The following is a 15,071-nucleotide window of genomic DNA, read 5'->3' on the forward strand; positions in this document are numbered from 1 at the left end:
AATAAATTTGATAACTAACTCAACCAAAGGAGTAATTGTTCTTCCATGCCATTAGTACATTTATTTATGGGAGTCAAATTTACAGATATAAAATTATAAATGTTGAAAATAGAGACCTGCGCTATCTGCGCCGCATACAATTGCATATCGATGACGATTCTTTGAAATTTTTTCTGGTTTATGTTCCACTGTAACAGAATTTAACAAAAACCAAGTGTTACTTTTTCTTCCCTAAACAAATTACTCTCACATAAGAATAGCAACGATCTTGAGTACTTTAACCGACAAAGAAATATGGGCATCGAGCGTATTTGGCCATTTTTTCATGTTCTTCTTCTTTAGAGGGAAAGGGGAGAAAGCGACCTATTTGGTGATAAATTGGCCATAGTTTTTTCTACTATTTTTTTTCTTTTCCTAAATTTCAACAAAGCGTGTGCTGGAAAGAGAAAAGGGAAACACGGAGGGCCAGCGCACGGGACAGATGCCACCCTCCTTCACCCTCAAGCCACACATCACATCCAAAAACCCAAAATCACTCACATTTTCACTACAAATTATTTTAAACTACCCTACACATTTATGCAATATTTGCATTTCTAATTGAAAAACTCAGTTAATACACACTATTACATGAAATAATTTCTCTATTTTTTCCAAAAGTAAAAGAAAACAGTATATAAATTCACATTACCTTCCACACCAAACACTGCCATGTATGTCTGTCAAATCCATCAATCAACCCTAAATCTCTCTTTCAGTTCCGACATGAAAAGAATGAACACAGCACACAAACAGAAACCACCACCGACGAAATTGATAACAACAATACAAAAAAATATGAATAATGATGAGAATTTTCACACATCCAAATAGCAACCAAATATTAACAATAATAATAATAGTAATATGTGTACCTAAAATTAAATTAAATTACAATACAGATACAAACGGCGGCGATTAGATTTTATTCATGTCTACTCCTCTTTCTCTTCTCTACTTGTATATATGTGGTAGCGTGACATTATGACAACAATGATTTTTCATCAATTACAAAAATTAAAAATTAAAAATAAAATGAGAAGAATAATAGCTTTTCCTCAACGCCTGCATCGGGTGATGGCGCTGCATCCGCGACTGTAGGGGTTGGCCTGAGCGCCGGGCCGGCAATTGTAATAGGAAGCGCCGCGTCGCGAGCAAGGGACGGTGTTCCTCCTCAGCGCACCGTAGCTTATGTAGGTCCTTCCGGCTAGAATGCGCCGACTGGTCTCGGAGTCCATCAGAAACTCAGCGTCGTCGTCTTGGCCGACGAGGAGGCCGCACTCCGCGACGGATCCGCGACAGCCGGACTTGAGAGGGAGGAGGAAGGTGCTGAGGTCGCCGGTGAAGTCGAGAGTGGACGGTGAGGATTGTGCGACGTGGACGGCGAGGATCGCAAAGGCGAGGAAGAAGACAGAGAAGAAGGTTGTGGAGCTTCCCATGGTTGATTTGAATTTGATTACTTGAGTTTTCTGAAATGAGTTGGCATAACACAGAAGAAAGAGCCTCTCCTCTCTCACCTTATATGCGACGGTTTACGCCAAAATGACCTCAGATGCGCACCTTATTTACGAGTTCTGCCACTCCTAGTTGTTGTGTTGCTTCACGCCCACTCATTATCGTAAACCCCACCATAATTCTTCTCCAAAACACAGCTTTTACTTTTCACAATCCAAAACTAGTTACGTTGTTGTTAATTTTGTGTTTGTGAGAAGAATTTGAGAAATAGAGTAAGAAAAAGTGAAGTAGAAAATGAGTGCAATGAATTAGATACTAAGCCAGTTGGCGGGGCCAGAGTATGATTTAGGCTAATTCAAGGTGTTCCAGTTGTTAGTGGGGGCGTGACGCGTCAGAAAACCTACATTTTCCTTTTCTAGGTTTTTAAATCAAACGCAGCGTTTATGTTGTACATTTAGAAATTTCTAATTATACTTAATTATCTTTATTCTTATCTAATGCCATAAATTAATTTTAGTAAAAACAATATTATTTATTATTGATGTGAATGTTTTATTTGGACAAATACACAACAAGATATCATGTTTTTCAGAAATTCTCAAATTCTCGAGGTTCGCTCAAGATAATAAGATAAAGAAACGTATATAAATTTAATAAATTTAAAAGAATTTACACTTAAAGGTATACATTTAAATGCCTTAAATTACATTGTCAAAACAAACTAAAAGTAAATAACATTATAATACTAAGATAAAACAGACACTACAACATCACATCAGTCACATAAAGAAAGTGGTAACTCTTATATTGTGTATTGGGACGATTGATAAATGTATATTTGTGCAATAATTGTAATGAGAATAAAACATTGTTACAAATTTCAATGTTTCAATTAAGAAAAAATATCAATTATGTACAGAAAAATCATTATTTTAAATTGAATTTGGTTATAATAAAACAAAAGTTGGTAGCAATCGATAAAAATACAAAAAACAAAGAAAGAACGATTGTACACGCGAGATATTTCTCATAAATGTTCTTTCTCACATATTTTTGAGATATTTCATCTTAATTCTATTACTTTTCATTATTCATTTATGTATTTGTATTATAAAATTGAGAGCCAAAATAAATTAATATCTGAACAAAATTAAAGAGAAATAGTAACGTATTGTTGCGTATATACGTATTAATTGAAGCGCGTGAGGTGTCATTTTCTTTGCCACTTATTCCATGCCCTTTACAGCTCTATATATGGTTTCAGATTCCAATACTCTATTTCTCGTGTTGAGTTTTGTTTAGTTAGCGTGTGTTATGAATTCAGTCTTTTAAATGGAAACTTGACCGGTATATAAAAATGTTTTTACAATTTTTCATATTAACAAATTATATTTTACTTGTAATAATTTTTTTATTTTTTATTTTTAATTTCAATAGATATCAAAATTTGGTTTCTTTGTGATTCGAAATAAAACTCTACTCGTGTTATCTATTATTTATTTAAATTTTAGATATTTTTATTAAAATTAAATTTTAAACATATAATATTGTATGTTTTAAATTTTAATTAAATCATAAAAAATAAAGTTTTAAATTATGTTTATTTTAAATTTAATATTTCAATTCAAACAAATATTTTTTTATACTTTATTTTTTAAAGTTTGACATTACATTATTATTTATCGTATAAATATTATTATATTTATTAAATAAATTTAAATTTCATTGAAAAGAAAATAAGTTTTTATAATTAATATATTACTAATTCGTGTTTTTTATTAAATTAAAACTGATTAATTTAAATGGAATTCAATCATTTAAATACTTTAAATGTAATTTCAGAAATATTTAATAAAAAAGTTAACTACCAAAATAATATTTATGAAAAAAAAAGTTTGGATTCTAATTAAAAAATGAATAAAAATTGTTTAATTTTAAAAACATTATATGGAATTTAATTGTCTATCATTCGAGAATGAATGATAATGTGATGTATCATACAACGAGATTTGATACGTGACTTGTTTATAACTTTTTTTTTAGAAAAACCCTAATTAAGTCAATTTTTAAAAAATTGACAAAATTGAAACAAAAAATTAAAATTAAGAATCAATCAAAATAAAAAACTTAGTCAAGACTAATTTGAACTTTTTCGACCAAATTTATGATCAAATAAGTAACTAAAGCTAAATAAATATGAGTTATACGAAGACTTGAAGTTTATTGAAGAATAACATAGTTTTTCACATTATAAAAAATCGTATTTAATATTAACTTAAAAAATATTATTGGTGTTGAAAATCGTAGTGTTAAGCACAAAATATAACAAAATTCGATATTAATCTCCAATAAATTCAGTCTAATGTGAAGTCCATAGTGCCTCTACCTATAATTGAATTCATAATTTCTTAATAGACATTTATTTTAGGATGTTTCAACCAATACTAATGTTGTAGTCGCATGATGTGATAACACTGATTAAAAGAAATTCAGTTCATGAAGACGTATAGTAAATATGATATGTGTTCGTTTACATTTTTTTCCATAAAATGGGAGAGCGGATAAGTAGGATTAGAGGATTTTTCCATCATGCTAAGGATGCGAAAATTTGAGGCATTGTGTGTCATTTTACCATTTCATGTTTTATGAGTGTGTTGGTGGTTGAGTTTGTGTATGTAAGAACATTGGTTATGTAACTAGTGTTATATGTATGTAATGAGTGTGCTAACCAGTGTTGTGTGTGTGGTGTTGTAACCCATAGTATGTGTGGGTGTGTTTGGGTTTGAGCTCTATTTTTGTTAATTTTTAAATTTATTTATATTTTTATTATAATTTATTAAATTAAAAATATTAAATTTCAATTTTTTAACTCATTCAATAATTATTTTATTTTATTTTTAACATCAAGGATATTTTAATAATCTTTAAATTTTATCTATTAATTTTTTTAATCTATCACATCTCTCAATTCACAAAATTAATTTCCAAATTCACTTAATTTACCCTATAAATCTACTCAAAGAAATACATATATTCATCAACTTAAATCTATCAAAATTCATCGTGAGACTCTCTCCCATCTTCATCTTCTCATGAGAATACACAGTAAATCAAGAGATGATATGAAAGAAAAAATATTGCAATTTTTTTTAAAAGAAAAAATAAAATTATGTGATTTTAGTAAGTAATAAAAGTCTTTCCATAAATTCTTAAAAATTAAAAATCTTCCAAAATTTTCTATCTAAACAATATATTTCATTTTTTCTTTTAGAAAAATAAATCACCATATATTTTTTTTCATCTGCACGTCTTTTTGGCAATTTTTTTTAAAATGAACTATCGGACCGTTAATTAATATTATATGTTCATTAGTTTTAGAAATGTCATAACAAAACATGCGTTTAAACTTATTAAAAAGGTCTATACCAGATAAATAAATCAGATTTAAAAAGTTTTTCTTTAAGAAGCCAAACCTAAGCTTATTCTTGCTTTACATATTTCCACACTTTAGTTTAAGTTAAAGCTAATTCAGAATGTTCTAGGTGGGCCTGACATTAATTCAACATGCGGGAAATACAAGGCCTTAGATTGGGCTTGGAATAAAATCTAAGCGGCCCAAAATCCGCCTAAGCTAGGTATTTTTCAGCTTTATATGAATTTGTCGTCTTCGTCAGAGCCTTATTCTTTCGCCTTTCGTCTTTCGCGGTATTCTCTCTTTTTCATGTTCTTTTTTTGTATTTGATTTTTTTGTTTTGACGTGTAATTTGGATATACTGCACGTAATTATGAAAATTAGCAACGAAACAGAAAGTTTGCCGGAGTAGAAATTGTGTGTTGATACTCGCGGATGAGTAATGGTCTTAATGTATCTGACTTAGGTTTTTATATTTACGAAGAGGCTTGATTATACAGTGACATAATGCAGAACGAGGAGGGAAAACTCACTGAGTTATACGTTCCTAGGAAATGGTATATACAAGTTCTGTTTTTCGAATTGTGGGTTTGTTTGGTTGTTTTTTTGTGGAATTTGAACTGATGCTAAACCACGTTTCAGCTCTGCCACTAACAGACTCATAACTGCAAAGGACCATGCCTCGGTTCAGATAAACATTGGCCATTTGGATGAGAATGGTATCTACAATGGTCATTTTTCCACGTTTGCTCTCTGTGGCTTCGTTCGAGCACAGGTTCGTATGCTTTTGTTTTACCTTTTTCTGATGCATTATTGTATTCCATTATGGCTTATGATTGCATTACGCATTCTTTTTTGTATGTTGGTTGATTTTGGCTAATTGTGCTTTTGCCCAGATTTGTTTTTGCAGTCGTGTTTAGTGAATTACGTTTTAAAATAAAGAACTTGGTAGCATCTTTCGTTTATCATACCTATAATATAACCTCTTTGTCTTGCAATGGCTGCTGTAGCAGCATCATTGCCTATGTGGTATAAGTACGCAATCATTGTTGATTACCAATGATTATCCTTTTAAAAAACTCTGAATTAGCTTGGGCAGGGAATGTGCAAGGATGGGATTGGATTGTGTGGAACATTTAGTTTTCTTCTTTTGTTAATGTAGTCTTGTACCATCCTATACACCTCTTGTTACTTTTTGTTGGATGAAGCTACGATTGAATGGTATGATTAACATTTAACAGTGAAGTAGATTGTCGGGTTTGTGGGGGTTGTTTTTATTTTTATGCATGATAGAGAATTAGGTTTATTATTATATATTTTGATTGCCATTGGGCTTATTGCACATGCATAGATGTTTCAATGATTTTCCTGACAACTCACGATTGCAATTTTTTACAAATGATTTTATGTTTTATTTTCCAGGGTGATGCTGACAGTGCACTAGACAGGTTGTGGCAGAAGAAGAAGCCAGAAGTTAAACAACACTAGAAGTGACCAATTTTTTGCCTGAAGTTCTATGATTCCTGGACATATTTCACTATCATGATTGTGGAACTTTGGTAATTTAGTTATAAGTTTTGCAATATTTTGTTTTTCTCTGCTGAAAGCTGCTCTTTGATCTATTAGCACTGCCTTCAGAAATATTTGTTTCTTTACTTCAATAAATTTCGTTGATTTATGATAATGATTGAGATTTAACTCAGCTTGTTGATGTGATTATTATCCTTGTGAAAGGTTATTTGGCGTCTCCTCTAAACTTAGAACTAATTCTGCACCACAACCAGTGACATTATTGATCTTTAGATGAAAATCCGTCTAAGCTGCACTGGCCCACATTGGTTCAAATTATTCATAAATTAAAATTAATGTTATGCATAAACTTGTTTTTCCTGAAAGTTTTTTCAGATGATGATTGGCATTTTAATTGTGATTCCTTGGTTAATTCTAAAACTTATTCTAAGCAAGCAAGCATTTCGATACTTTTACGAAATTTACAAAGATTTGTTTGGGAACATAGTGGTTGTTAAACTTGTGATTACTGATGTTAAGCAGATTGATGACTTTCATATTGTGTACCTCATAAGAATGGTTGGAGTCAGTTTTGTCCAGCACCTCCATAATTTTCTTTCTGGACTTCATAATTTTTTTTACCATTTTAGTCTTTGGATTGCATAATTTCAAAACTACTTTTGAAGAAAAAAATGACTTCCAAATTATAAATCTTAAAACAAAAATAAAAAATAAAATTGGATTACATAATTCTCATGTCACGATCGAATCATGGCGTTTGAACGTTACACTCTTAGATTAATTAAGAGTTGCGTCCTAATTAATGACTATAGTTTTTGGTCTAGTACTAAGTGTTGTTTCGATTTTTTGCTCTTTTAAAGTGTTTGCATACATTAGGAGATGGAAAATTTAGGTAGAAGATACAAGTATTTCGGTATAAATAATTTAATTTAGAATTTTGTTTTAGTCCAAAAATATTATTTTTTATATACGAAACTAATATTTGTAAAATATAAAATCTGATTTTTTAATTTCAGTTAGAAAATCGAGTAAATATGGTTTCCAAAGATGAAATATTTGTTATTTTAATAATTCCTTTTCTTTTTCCTTTTTTAGATAAGGTTAGGTTAGACATCATTATAAACTTTGATATCTATATTAGCAATTCAAACTCATCAATCATTTGTTATCACATAGAAATTTATTTAAAATATAAAATATAAAATTTAAAGCATGAGAAATTTCATCACACCAAATTCGTGATAAAAATTATATTTCATGAAATATAAACAAATTATACCGATTATAAAAAACAAATAAATAAATAAATACATGGAGGTAAAACATTAGCCTACTTATATTGGATTTCCTTCACACAAAAATATAAGAAACTTCAAAGTGCATGTGTACAAAAATGCAAGCACTCTCTAAAACTTCAAACCACTTGTTGATCCAAAAACCGTGACATAAGAATCATTTTCCAACCAAAGCTTTTGAAAGTCCTTCCTCCAAGCATGTTCCAAAACATAAATGACCCCCATAAACTTAACATAAATAGAATGTACCCCTAAAAAAAGCCGAAAAACTATTCACATATCCATCCTGACTTCCTAAAAAAATATCAGCACATGAAGTCAAACTAGAACAATCCTTGTTGTATCTTGGAAGAGAAGCACATAATATTGTGTCTTGTCCTTTGCAATGGAGGCGCTTTCTCTCTAAGGACAATGCTACTAGGGCTGGCCAAAATGAACTGAATTGTACTGCACTGTTAAAAACTGCACTAAACTATAAAATAATTCATTTGAACTGAACTAAAAAAAATAGTTTAGATGAACTGAACTATTATTTATTTTTAGAAACTGAATTGAACCAAACTACAATGAACTGAACTGAATTATAGTATAAACTGAATTGAACGGCTATAAAATGATCTTTTTTCCAAAATGCACTATTTTTGAACTAAATTTCACTATTTTTGAACCGGTTTTAAATTGAATTGCACTAACTTTGAATCGAACTGCATTATTTTTTATCTGAACTGTATTATTTTTGAATTGAATTATACTTATTTTGTATTGAAATACACTATTTTGACTTGAATCATACTATTTTGAACCAAACTAAACTAATTTTATCCTATATGGTTATAATAATCTAACTTTTATAATTTAAAAGTGTTTATTAAATAATCCTTGAAAGTGTTTAGAAAACTACAAAATCCTACACAACATATGATAAATTTTGTATTTCAGAAATTCTATTGAAAATAAACATAATATTTCAATACATCAAAATTAAAAAATTAATATATTTTAATACATATAATTATGTAACTAAAAATTAATTATTTAACTAAAAATTATAACATATTTGTATATTTGTAAGTGTATTATTAATTTTATATAAATAAAAATTAATTTTATTATATTTACTTTGTAAATAAATTTGAATTCTCACTTATAGTGGTAATTTTTTTATAAACCGCCTTTTAAAAATATATTACTATTACTTGTTTATTATTATTGTTGCTGAATTCATTTATTTATAGTTAGAGTATACTCATATTTATATTTTTCTATAATTATTTTTTATGTCATTCCTTGACAACTTAATTAATTGTTCACAACGTCAACACACAGTAAATTAAATATACATTAAACAATGTATTAACCAAAATCAAAATTTGTGAAAGAATATTACTATTTTCAAATATCAATTTCTTTTAAAAAAATTATTCATACAAAATATGAAAATTAAAATTTAATAATATTAAACTAGAAAAAAGAGAAATTCATTTAAAATTCATGTGTACCAAATCAAATTCTTAATTGATCGAAAAGAACTAAATAGCTAAATTCAGGTGATAGATAATCCATTGTAATTGAGACGGTGATTTAGTTAGACAAATAAAATATTAATTTGGATAATATTGTAAAAAGAAAAAGTATTCAGTTTATGCTAAAGCGTGTGTTACAGGACAGTTGGGATGTTGTAGGTAATACTGAGTCTCCATGAGAATCAAGTGGCAGCAATAAGAATCACTTCCCCTTACAACACTAAAGAAACAAAGGAATAGTTTAGTCAATTTACGTGAGTAGTTAACATTTATGAGTTCAGTTTTTCAAAACTTAAACTAATAAATAGTATAGTTTAGTTTTCATATTAATAGTTCAGTTAATTTTAGTTTAATACGGTTCAATTAACTATAGTTAAATATAGTTAAGTTATTTTTGTCCAGTCCTAAATGTTACGTGTATCTAAATTTAGACTATTTTTACTCATTTTTTCGTTTGCTTTTTATCTCTTATTGTTATAAGAATTGTTAAGTTTGATTAATATTCTTTGATTTATATATATATATATATATATATATATATATATATATATATAACAATATAAAAAGAAGATTCTCTCTTTTGTGTCCCTATTTCATAATATCAGTTTTATCCTTAATTATTTTATAAATAATTTACTTTTAACTGTTATTCTAAAAATCTCTTTTGTCTTAAATCATTATTTTAAAATCTTTTTTTTGTACATATATTATTTTTTTAATTTTACATTTAACAAATATTTTAAAAATTAATTATATTTTTGTTATTGATTTTAACTTAAATTTTTTAAAAATTAAAAAATATGAACACAAAGACACTGTCGCGCCTGTGTGTTCACTAGTATATATATATATATATATATATATATTATTTTATTAATCATTTTCTAGCATTTTTAGAGGCTTAATCATTTTATTAATTGATGCTTCTACTTCTAAAAATTTATACAAAGATCATGAATATATTTTAAGTATTTTGTATGAAACAAATATAACACAACTTGTCATATTAAAACTGTTATTAAATTATGAAAAACATTTTAACTAAACTATAAGGAAAAAAGTTTTTTTTGATATTTATATGATAAAACAATATGACTACTAACAAATTTTTTTTATCAGATTTATGACTTTAAAATATTATTTACAACATGAAATTAAAATGAAGTATTTTATTTGACATTATGCTTATGATTTTGTGTGTGTTGGTAAAATTTTTTTCATTAAACTTGTCTTCTAGAAATTATCTTATTTTTTAAAAAGGAGTACAAATAGTTCAGGTTGAGACACACATAACGCTGTGCTTAGAGAGAAAATGTCCCATTGCACAGGACAAAACACAATATTATGTGCTTCCCAAGATAACAACTAGTCAGATCGATCGAGTGGAGCGAATGATCTCTAAATCTTATGAACACCATTCTTTTAAGAGATAGTATAGAGAAAAAAAAAGAAATAAGGGTATTTATCGATATTAGACTTAAGAGTCAATTGTAATAAATCTGATTAAATAAAATATTAATTCGTAATAAAATTATAACCGTTAATCGTAAATAACATTTATCCATACAATTAAAAGTCCATAAAAATATTATTGATCGTAGGATAATATTTTAATCATATATTTTTTAAATATATTAAATATTTCCAACAGCTACATCATCAATATTTACCTTAAGCCAATTTGCATATGAAACTTGTCATATACATCCATAGATGAAACCATCCTACCATCCCTAGTTTGAATATTAAAAATTTTTAGCACAACAAAAATGAGAGACATTATATTACTTATATGCTTCTTAAATTTATTCTCAGTCATACACACCAATTCCTTAATTTGAAAACTAGTAGAAGAAAACACAATTGGATCCTGAAATCTACTATGATTTTTTATTCTCCAATCATCCAAATAATTGCACTAATGACAATAAATTTAATCACTTTAAGTAAAGGATTACAAGGAGACGTCATAAACTAAATACCAAAATCCAAAAAAGAAAACTACAAATTCTGAAAAACTTTCTTCAACCATTCCCACAATTGTATAACACTAGCATAAAACCACTACTCTTTTTTTTAGCCTCCAAACCAATAGGTAAACGATTGTACAACAATTTTCAAAGAACCAAAACTTTAGTTAGTGACACCTCATTCAAGCAAATCAAGTTCCTCCAATATGCTTGATACATACTAGAAAAGTAACTTTTTTTTACAACTTTTTTAGAAAGCATACCAATATTATTCGGAGTCCAATTAGACACCTTCTCATTTCATTAACCATTAAAGAAGAAAAATTATAATAACAAAATAAGAAAATTTTAGTGAATACAAGTTTAAGCCAAACTAACATGATGGTATAATCTTACTCTGCGGGAATAAAAAATCTGTGTCATCATTTGTTTATGAGTCTAAGATTTTATTTTTTATTTTATTTTACACTTGTGGAAGTAAATATCATTGATCGATTAACTAAGATCTTGCTTTCCTTTTTTTTTCTCTCTTGAATTTTCCTTTCTTTCTTCTCCAGGTTTTTTTTTCTAGTTTTTTTTTTGTTTTTTTTTTTTACATTAGTGAGATGACAATTAATAAGTCAATATCAAGTCAAATTTATCATATTTTTTTAGAGTAACTTTATTTTTTGACTTGATAAATTTCTCTATCTTGTTTTTTCAAACTTTTATTAAGAAGATTTCCAGAGTTCAAAAGATTAGTAAGATGAGAAATGTAATATCTCTGAAGCAGTTTAACTTCTTCTCTTTGTTTTTGCAGTTTGGATGCTTTCCTGGCATATCAGAGTCTTTAGATCTATTTTTGAATTTATTTATGATTTTGCTCTTGCTTAGATATCGGAGTTAATTTCATTGATGAGATTAATTTGTTTTAGTAGTATTGTAATAATTAGAAGTTGAGGAGAATTTGTTTTGATGCTCTAATTTTTGTTGTTGTTATTTATAATTTATTTGTAGAAGTAGATATTGTATCTTGACTATGATGCTTTAAGAATAATAAAATTGAGAATGAATTAGATGAAGATGTGATGTGATCAAATTAGTATTAATAGTGCATTTAAAACATGACCGGAGTGAATTAAAGAGCTTTAACCTCGTGTTTGGGTTAGAGATTTTAAAAATTTCAAAAAATTGAAATACGTAAAATTTGAATTACTCATAATTGAATTTCATTTATTTCTTAAATAGTTTATTTTGGTGAAAGTAATTGAAATATTTTAGATCTCAATTTTGTTGTTTGGATAAGACAATTTAATTTCTATTTTAAGGCAAACTCAACTTTATCCTTAGCATGATTTGAGTTAGCTTCACTTTTAATTTGAGATGACTTGTCTTGACTTTCAGTCGAGATTTAACCGGGGTTGACTAGGCTTGACCTTCAGCACGAGTTAACTTTGTTCGACCTTTGGCCTGGGTTGACATGAATCGACCTTTGACTCGAGTCGACTCAATTTGATTTTTGACCCAAACTAATTTAATTCGACCTTTGGCTTGGACCGACTCGATTTGACTTTTGGCTTGGACTGACTTGGCTCGACCTTCATCGCAGGTAGACTTGGCTCGACCTTCTTCCCAAGTCGACTTCACTTAACTTTGGTCCGGGTCAACTCAACTCGACCTTCAGCTCAGGCAGATTCGGCTTAACCTTGGGTTCGAGCCGACTTGGGCTGACTCGGCTCAAACTTTCGGCTTGACCTGACTTGACTCGACTTTTCGGCCTGACCTGACACGGTTGGACCATCATCCCTATGGATGAAAAAATGGGCCAGCCCAACCCGTTTTGCCCCACCTCGCCCTTGGCCCGCCAAAAACGGGTCGCTAAGCTGGCCTACCACTGAAAAACTAGCTAGAAACTACAACTTGTCCGGGCAATATTCTTTTCTTTTTTTTAACTTTTTTATTTATATTATATATATACTTATAAATAAATATTTAAAGCATTATCATATAACTATTTTCTAAGCTTTTAATTGATTAATTAATATTTTTAATTGGATAACTTAAAATAATTATTATATTTGCATGTTAAATTACTCTATTATAACTAATAATTGAAACTTAATTTGTATATGTTAGTGATTTAACTTATAATAGTATTGCATATTTACGTTTCTAAAAAATATAATATAGAAAATTTATTTTTTGAATTGTTTTTCATTTTAAAAATAAAAAAAGAATATAATAAAAAAAAGGACTAGCTTGCTAGGGGCGGGCTAGCATGCTTTTGACTCACGAGTTTGACGAACTAGGGGACCAGGCCAAAACGGCTTCTTGGTTGAAAACTCCAACCCTAGTAAGTTGACTCTTATTAAAAAGTTTGAAAGAAACGTAAAAGAGATAATTGTGATCTTTTGACATTTGTGAATCATAAATGTGACTTAGCTTAATTTTTCCATTATTTATAACTTTTGATATAGGTTTCTACTCTAACACAAAAATAACATTTCATTATTTTGAATTATAATTATTAAAATATTTTAATTTTTTATTATTAATCAATTATCCACTTAAGCTATTTTATTATAACATTTCATTATTTTGAATTATAATTATTAAAATATTTTAATTTTTTATTATTAATCAATTATCCATTCCAACTATTTTATTATAGTAATTAATTAAAAGGATTATTCCTAGCAAGTTGACTATCATAATTATACTTATTAAAAAGTTTAAAAGAAATGTGAAAGAGATAATTATGATCTTTTGATATCTATGGTCAGAAATGTGAACTAGCTTAATTTTTTTCATTATATATAGTTTGTCATAGATTTCTACTCTAACACATTCCCAAAATAATATTTCATTATTTTGAATATTTAATTCCTATTCATCCTTTGTTACAGTTATGAATGCTTCAAAATTCTCAGCACTTGTGTTGTTTCTCATCATTTTATTGTGTTTGGTAAGTGATTCGCATTCAACCTCTCGTTTGGAAAGTCATGTAAAACTCAAAAGAAATTTGTCAAACAACAAGGTTTCTTCTAAGTTTGGTAATGTTCATTACGCTTTCAAGATGTTCAACAAAAATCTCCATGCTTCTATCGACGTCGAAACTCCTACCGGTTCTAATCCTCGCCATAATGATACTCCTCCTGTTAATCCTCCATAATTCATATTATTTATACATGATTATGTGGATTTCAATAAAAAATAAGAATTACTACTCATCAAAATATGTTTTTTTTTTTCAATAATTTGTGTGTGTGTTTATGCTTCACTCCAACTATATTATTCTCTTAACTTCGATTTCAAATTAAGGAAAATAGGACACTCAATTTATAATCTAATGTAAGCAGCCATTTAAATAAAATAACTGACTTATATATAATTGAAAATTATGTTTAGAACAAGAAATATTCATGATGTTTATGTTATATGATACGTAAAAGGTCTAACTTATGAAAACGAGATGTATGTAGTTAGATTCTCTCTTAATTCTGCTCAACATAATTAATCGACTATTAGCGATTTATATGAAATTATTTATTTAAAAAAGAGATTTGTTTTGAAAAAAGATAAATTAAGTTAAATTAAACCAAAAATAAATAAATTTTATATATTTAAGAATTGGGATTTAATGGATAAAATATATTGCTTATCTACTATCCTTAAATGATCAGTTATCATCAAATTGAATTAGTTAAAGATGGATTAATATGCACTACTGAATTTAGATTGAATATTTCATACAATAAATTATGCGTAACAATTATTATTTCCGAATATATTAATTTAAAAATAAAATTCAAGCTTACATACCAGACTCTATGAATAATGCTTCATGTCAATACAATGAAGGAGTAGA

At 28.0% G+C, this 15,071-nt stretch overlaps 2 protein-coding genes across 3 annotated transcripts; one reads left to right on the plus strand and one right to left on the minus strand.

The window, feature by feature from the left end:
• Nucleotides 1-838: 838 nt before the first annotated feature.
• On the minus strand, nt 839-1,753 carry LOC114176351 (protein RALF-like 33). The gene has a single exon (XM_028061371.1). The coding sequence runs from the start codon at nt 1,476-1,478 to the stop codon at nt 1,098-1,100; it is 381 nt and encodes a 126-aa protein (XP_027917172.1). The 5' UTR covers nt 1,479-1,753; the 3' UTR covers nt 839-1,097.
• Nucleotides 1,754-5,131: 3,378 nt separating this feature from the next.
• On the plus strand, nt 5,132-6,585 carry LOC114179541 (40S ribosomal protein S21). Of its 2 annotated transcripts, none has more exons than XM_028065911.1 (4): nt 5,132-5,199; nt 5,373-5,463; nt 5,549-5,681; nt 6,329-6,583. In XM_028065911.1, the coding sequence occupies exons 2-4, from the start codon at nt 5,414-5,416 to the stop codon at nt 6,392-6,394; spliced, it is 249 nt and encodes an 82-aa protein (XP_027921712.1). In that variant the 5' UTR covers nt 5,132-5,199; nt 5,373-5,413; the 3' UTR covers nt 6,395-6,583. The 2 variants fall into 2 exon arrangements, with proteins under 2 accessions (XP_027921712.1, XP_027921713.1); XM_028065912.1 differs by having other exon boundaries at nt 5,164-5,199; nt 5,391-5,463; nt 6,329-6,585.
• Nucleotides 6,586-15,071: the final 8,486 nt, after the last annotated feature.

This window comes from Vigna unguiculata, chromosome 3 (assembly GCF_004118075.2).
Source record: "Vigna unguiculata cultivar IT97K-499-35 chromosome 3, ASM411807v1, whole genome shotgun sequence".
In the NCBI taxonomy this organism is placed as follows: domain Eukaryota; kingdom Viridiplantae; phylum Streptophyta; class Magnoliopsida; order Fabales; family Fabaceae; genus Vigna; species Vigna unguiculata.

Excerpts from the sequence above, each read along its gene's own strand:
- LOC114176351 (XM_028061371.1), bottom strand. The coding sequence starts at position 1,478 with ATGGGAAGCTCCACAACCTTCTTCTCTGTCTTCTTCCTCGCCTTTGCG.
- LOC114179541 (XM_028065911.1), top strand. The coding sequence starts at position 5,414 with ATGCAGAACGAGGAGGGAAAACTCACTGAGTTATACGTTCCTAGGAAA. Across the intron at positions 5,464-5,548 it reads TTATACGTTCCTAGGAAATG|CTCTGCCACTAACAGACTCA; the intron begins GTATATACAAGT and ends ACCACGTTTCAG. Across the intron at positions 5,682-6,328 it reads GTGGCTTCGTTCGAGCACAG|GGTGATGCTGACAGTGCACT; the intron begins GTTCGTATGCTT and ends TTTATTTTCCAG.